Source organism: Dryobates pubescens, unplaced genomic scaffold (assembly GCF_014839835.1).
Source record: "Dryobates pubescens isolate bDryPub1 unplaced genomic scaffold, bDryPub1.pri scaffold_169_arrow_ctg1, whole genome shotgun sequence".
NCBI lineage: Eukaryota > Metazoa > Chordata > Aves > Piciformes > Picidae > Dryobates > Dryobates pubescens.
The window spans coordinates 1-6,148 of NW_026530760.1; the positions used below are offsets into that span (position 1 = coordinate 1).

At 58.8% G+C, this 6,148-nt stretch overlaps 1 protein-coding gene across 1 annotated transcript; it reads right to left on the reverse strand.

Annotated features, from left to right (window-relative positions):
• Positions 1-2,469: 2,469 nt before the first annotated feature.
• Positions 2,470-6,145, reverse strand: LOC128899710 (chromodomain-helicase-DNA-binding protein 8-like; the record flags this gene model as incomplete). The annotated part of the gene is made up of 3 exons (XM_054179391.1): positions 2,470-2,649; positions 3,996-4,163; positions 5,990-6,145. Coding segments are annotated over 3 exons (504 nt in total), but the record flags the coding sequence as incomplete, so codon positions are not given.
• Positions 6,146-6,148: the final 3 nt, after the last annotated feature.

Here is a 6,148-nt window from a genome sequence, read left to right on the forward strand (position 1 = left end):
CTCCAGGACCCCTCAAACATTTCATTCATGGACCCCTGGAGATCATCCATGGAGCTCTGGAGATCATCCATGGAGGTCCAGCCATGGTTGGAGGTCAACCATGGAGGTCTGGAGGTCAACCATGGAGGTCCAACCATGGTTGGAGATCATCCATGGAGCTCTGGAGGTCAACCAGGGACCTCCAAAGGTCATCCATGGAGATCTGGAGATCATCCATGGAGGTCCAACCATGATTGGAGGTCAACCATGGGCCCCTAGAGGTCATCCATGGAGCTCTGGAGGTCATCCATGGAGGTCCAGCCATGGTTGGAGGTCAACCATGGAGGTCTGGAGATCATCCATGGAGATCCAACCATGGTTGGAGGTCAACCATGGAGCTCTGGAGGTCAACCATGGACCTCCAAAGGTCAGCCATGGAGATCTGGAGGTCATCCATGGAGGTCCAGCCATGGTTGGAGGTCAACCATGGAGCTCTGGAGGTCATCCATGGAGGTCCAACCATGGTTGGAGGTCAACCATGGAGCTCTGGAGCTCAACCATGGAGCTCCAGCCATGGTTGGAGGTCAACCATGGAGCTCTGGAGGTCATCCATGGAGGTCCAACCATGGTTGGAGGTCAACCATGGACCCCTGGAAGTCATCCATGGAGGTCTGGTGGTCATCCATGGAGGTCCAACCATGACCCAAAGACCTCCAACCCCCTCCAGACCTCCATGGATGACCTCCAGAGCTCCATGGATGATCTCCAACCCCCTCTAGACCTCCATGGATGACCTCCAATCATGGTTGGACCTCCATGGATGACCTCCAGGGGTCCATGGTTGACCTCCAACCCCCTCCAGACCTCCATGGATGACCTCCAGGGGTCCATGGTTGACCTTCAACCATGGTTGGACCTCCCTGGATGACCTTTAGAGGTCCATGGTTGACCTCCAACCATGGTTGGACCTCCATGGATGACCTCCAGACCTCCATGGATGACCTCCAGGGGTCCATGGTTGACCTCCAACCACCTCCAGACCTCCATGGATGACCTCCAGGGGTCCATGGATGATCTCCAACCCCCTCCAGACCTCCATGGATGACCTCCAACCATGACCCAAAGACCTCCAACCCCCTCTAGACCTCCATGGATGACCTCCAGGGGTCCATGGATGACCTCCAACCCCCTCCAGACCTCTATGGATGACCTCCAGACCTCCATGGATGACCTCCAACCCCCTCCAGACCTCCATGGATGACCTCCAACCATGGTTGGACCTCCATGGATGACCTTTGGAGGTCCATGGTTGACCTCCAACCCCCTCCAGACCTCCATGGATGACCTCCAACCATGCCCCGAAGACCTCCAACCCCCTCCAGACCTCCATGGATGACCTCCCACCATGGTTGGACCTCCATGGATGACCTCCAGGGGTCCATGGATGACCTCCAACCCCCTCTAGACCTCCATGGATGACCTCCAGACCTCCATGGATGACCTCCAGGGGTCCATGGTTGACCTCCAACCACCTCTAGACCTCCATGGATGACCTCCAGAGCTCCATGGATGACCTCCATGGATGACCTCCAACCATGGTTGGACCTCCATGGATGACCTCCAGACCTCCATGGATGACCTCCAACCCCCTCCAGACCTCCATGGATGACCTCCAACCATGGTTGCACCTCCATGGAGGACCTCCAACCGTGACCCAAAGACCTCCAACCCCCTCTAGACCTCCATAGATGACCTCCAGAGCTCCATGGACGACCTCCAACCCCCTCTAGACCTCCATGGATGACCTCCAGACCTCCATGGATGACCTCCAGGGGTCCATGGATGACCTCCAACCATGGTTGGACCTCCATGGATGACCTTTGGAGGTCCATGGATGACCTCCAACCCCCTCTAGACCTCCATGGATGACCTCCAACCATGCCCCAAAGACCTCCAACCCCCTCCAGACCTCCATGGATGACCTCCAACCATGGTTGGACCTCCATGGATGACCTTTGGAGGTCCATGGTTGACCTCCCACCATGGTTGGACCTCCATGGATGACCTCCAACCATGCCCCAAAGACCTCCAACCCCCTCCAGACCTCCATGGATGACCTCCAGACCTCCATGGATGACCTCCAGGGGTCCATGGTTGACCTCCAACCCCCTCCAGACCTCCATGGATGACCTCCAGACCTCCATGGATGACCTCCAGGGGTCCATGGTTGACCTCCAACCCCCTCCAGACCTCCATGGATGACCTCCAACCATGGTTGGACTTCCATGGATGACCTTTGTTGGTCCATGGTTGACCTCCAACCCCATCTAGACCTCCATGGATGACCTCCAACCATGGTTGGACCTCCATGGATGACCTTTGCAGGTCCATGGTTGACCTCCAACCCCATCTAGACCTCCATGGATGACCTCCAACCGTGCCCCAAAGACCTCCAACCCCCTCCCAGCCCCGCCCCGGCCCCGCCCTGACCTTGGCAAAGGTGGAGCCCTTGCCCTGGCTCTCGATGGTGATGGTGGTGGTCCTCCTGAGGAGGATCTGGTCGATGTCCTCCTCGCAGAACTTGGAGCCTTCATCGTCCTCCTCCATGATGGCAGCGTAGGCTCCCTTCCTCAGCAGGTCCTCGATCTCCTTCTTGGAGAACTGCTGGATCTGGGGGGGGGGAGAGGAGAGGACAACCTCCTGAGGGCCTCCTGGGGGGGGTCCAGAACCTCCCTGAGCTCAGGGAACCTCAGCTGAGGCCTCCCAGCCCCCATCCCACCTCTTAAGCCCGGCCTAGAAGCCTCCCAGCTAAGGTTCCTCTTGGTGGACCTCCATCCCTACGTGGCCTTCAAGCCCTCCTAAGCTCACCCAGAACCTCTTAAACCCAGCTTAACCTCCCCCAAACCCTCTTAAACCCCTCCTAACCTCCCCCAGACCCCCTTAAACCCAGCTTAACCTCCCCCAGACCCCCTTAAACCCCTCCTAACCTCCCCCAGACCCCCTTAAACCCAGCTTAACCTCCCCCAGACCCCCTTAAACCCAGCTTAACCTCCCCCAGACCCTCTTAAACCCCTCCTAACCTCCCTCAGACCCCCTTAAACCCAGCTTAACCCCCCCCAGACCCCCTTAAACCCCTCCTAACCTCCCCCAAACCCCCTTAAACCCAGCTTAACCTCCCCCAGACCCCCTTAAACCCAGCTTAACCTCCCCCAGACCCTCTTAAACCCCTCTTAAGCTCACCCCCAGCCTCTTAACCTCCCCCAAACCCCCTTAAACCCAGCTTAACCCCCCCCAGACCCCCTTAAACCCCTCTTAACCTCCCCCAGAGCCCCTTAAACCCAGCTTAACCTCCCCCAGAGCCTCTTAAACCCCACCCAGACCCCCTTAAACCCAGCTTAACCACCCCCAAACCCTCTTAAACCCCTCCTAACCTCCCCCAGACCCTCTTAAACCCCTCCTAACCCCCCCCAGACCCCCTTAAACCCAGCTTAACCTCCCCCAGACCCCCTTAAACCCAGCTTAACCTCCCCCAAACCCCCTTAAACCCAGCTTAACCTCCCCCAGACCCCCTTAAACCCAGCTTAACCTCCCCAAACCCCCTTAAACCCAGCTTAACCTCCCCCAAACCCCCTTAAACCCAGCTTAACCCCCCCCCAGACCCCCTTAAACCCCTCCTAACCTCCCCCAAACCCCCTTAAACCCAGCTTAACCCCCCCCAGACCCCCTTAAACCCAGCTTAACCCCCCCCAGACCCCCTTAAACCCCTCCTAACCTCCCCCAGACCCTCTTAAACCCAGCTTAACCTCCCCCAGACCCCCTTAACCCCCTCTTAAGCTCACCCCCAGCCTCTTAACCTCCCCCAAACCCCCTTAAACCCAGCTTAACCTCCCCCAGACCCCCTTAAACCCAGCTTAACCTCCCCCAAACCCCTTTAAACCCCTCCTAACCTCCCCCAGACCCCCTTAAACCCCTCCCAGCCCCTCCCAGGCCCGGGGGGGGAGGGGGGAAGGCCTCACCCCGGGGATGGAGGCCTCCCTGCCGCTCATGGACTGCAGCACAGCCTTGTCCAGGCCCAGCTTCAGGCTGGCCTTGTCGAACATCTCGCGCTCGTAGGAGTTGCGGGTGATCAGCCGGTAGACCTTCACGGCCTTGCTCTGGCCAATCCGGTGGCAGCGGGCCTGGGCCTACCAAGGACAGGCCGAAGCTCAGCCAGGGGGCCCTCCCCTGGGGCCCTGGAGTCCAGCCCAAGCTCCTAGGAGTCCAGCCTAGGCTCCTGGAGTCCAGCCTAGGCTCCTGGAGTCCAGCCTAAGTGGTCTAGACTCGATCCTAAGTGACCTAGAGTCCAGCCTAGGTGGCCTAGAGTCCAGCTTAAGTGGTCTAGACTCGATCCTAAGTGACCTAGAGTCCAGCCTAGGTGGCCTAGAGTCCAGCCTAGGCTCCTAGAGTCCAGCCTAGGCTCCTAGGAGTCCAGCCTAGGCTCCTAGAGTCCAGCCTAAGTGGTCTAGACTCGATCCTAAGGGACCTAGAGTCCAGCCTAGGTGGCCTAGAGTCCGGCCTAGGCTCCTAGAGTCCAGCCTAGGTGGCCTAGAGTCCAGCCTAAGTGGCCTAGAGTCCAGCCTAGGTGACCTAAACCCCATCCTAAGTGGCCTAGACTCCAGCCTAGGCTCCTAGAGTCCAGCCTAAGTGGTCTAGACTCGATCCTAAGGGACCTAGAGTCCAGCCTAGGTGGCCTAGAGTCCAGCCTAGGCTCCTAGAGTCCAGCCTAAGTGGTCTAGACTCGATCCTAAGTGACCTAGAGTCCAGCCTAGGTGGCCCAGAGTCCAGCCTAGGCTCCTAGAGTCCAGCCTAGGTGGCCTAGAGTCCAGCCTAGGCTCCTGGAGTCCAGCCTAAGTGGTCTAGACTCGATCCTAAGTGACCTAGAGTCCAGCCTAGGTGGCCTAGAGTCCAGCCTAGGTGACCTAAACCCCATCCTAAGTGGCCTAGACTCCAGCCTAGGCTCCTAGAGTCCAGCCTAAGTGGCCTAGACTCGATCCTAAGTGACCTAGAGTCCAGCCTAGGTGGCCTAGAGTCCAGCCTTAGTGGCCTAGACTCGATCCTAGGTGAGCTAGAGTCCAGCCTAGGCTCCTAGAGTCCAGCCTAGGTGGCCTAGAGTCCAGCCTAGGTGGCCTAGAGTCCAGCTTAAGTGGCCTAGACTTGATCCTAAGGGACCTAGAGTCCAGCCTAGGTGGCCTAGAGTCCAGCCTAGGCTCCTAGAGTCCAGCCTAGGTGGCCTAGAGTCCAGCCTAAGTGGCCTAGAGTCCAGCCTAGGCTCCTAGAGTCCAGCCTAAGTGGTCTAGACTCGATCCTAAGGGACCTAGAGTCCAGCCTAGGTGGCCTAGAGTCCAGCCTAGGTGGCCTAGAGTCCAGCCTTAGTGGCCTAGACTCGATTCTAGGTGGTCTAGAGTCCAGCCCAGGCTCCTAGAGTCCAGCCTAGGTGGCCTAGAGTCCAGCTTAAGTGGTCTAGACTCGATCCTAAGCGACCTAGAGTCCAGCCTAGGTGGCCTAGAGTCCAGCCTTAGTGGCCTAGACTCGATTCTAGGTGGTCTAGAGTCCAGCCTAGGCTCCTAGAGTCCAGCCTAGGTGGCCTAGAGTCCGGCCTAGGTGACCTAAACCCCATCCTAAGTGGCCTAGACTCCAGCATAGGCTCCTAGAGTCCAGCCTAAGTGGCCTAGAGTCCAGCCTAGGTGACCTAAACCCCATCCTAAGTGGCCTAGAGCCCAGCCCAGGCTCCTAGAGTCCAGCCTAGGTGGCCCCTAAGGACCCCAAGGTGGCCCCAGGCTGCCCTTAAGGCCCCCAAGCTGCCCTTAGGGTGCCCCTAAGGCCCCCAAGCTGCCCTTAGGGTGCCCCTAAGGACCCCAAGGTGACCCCAAACTGCCCTTAGGGCACTCTTAAGGCCCCCAAGCTGCCCTTAGGGTGCCCCTAAGGACCCCAAGGCAGCCAATCAGCTTCAGCCCCACCCCCACCCCCCAACCTGGAGGTCGTTCTGGGGGTTCCAGTCGGAGTCGAAGATGATGCAGGTGTCGGCGGCCGTCAGGTTGATGCCCAGGCCCCCGGCCCGGGTGCAGAGCAGGAAGACGAAGCGGTCGCCCTCGGCCCGGCTGAAGCGGTCGATGGCCGCCTGCCGCAGGTT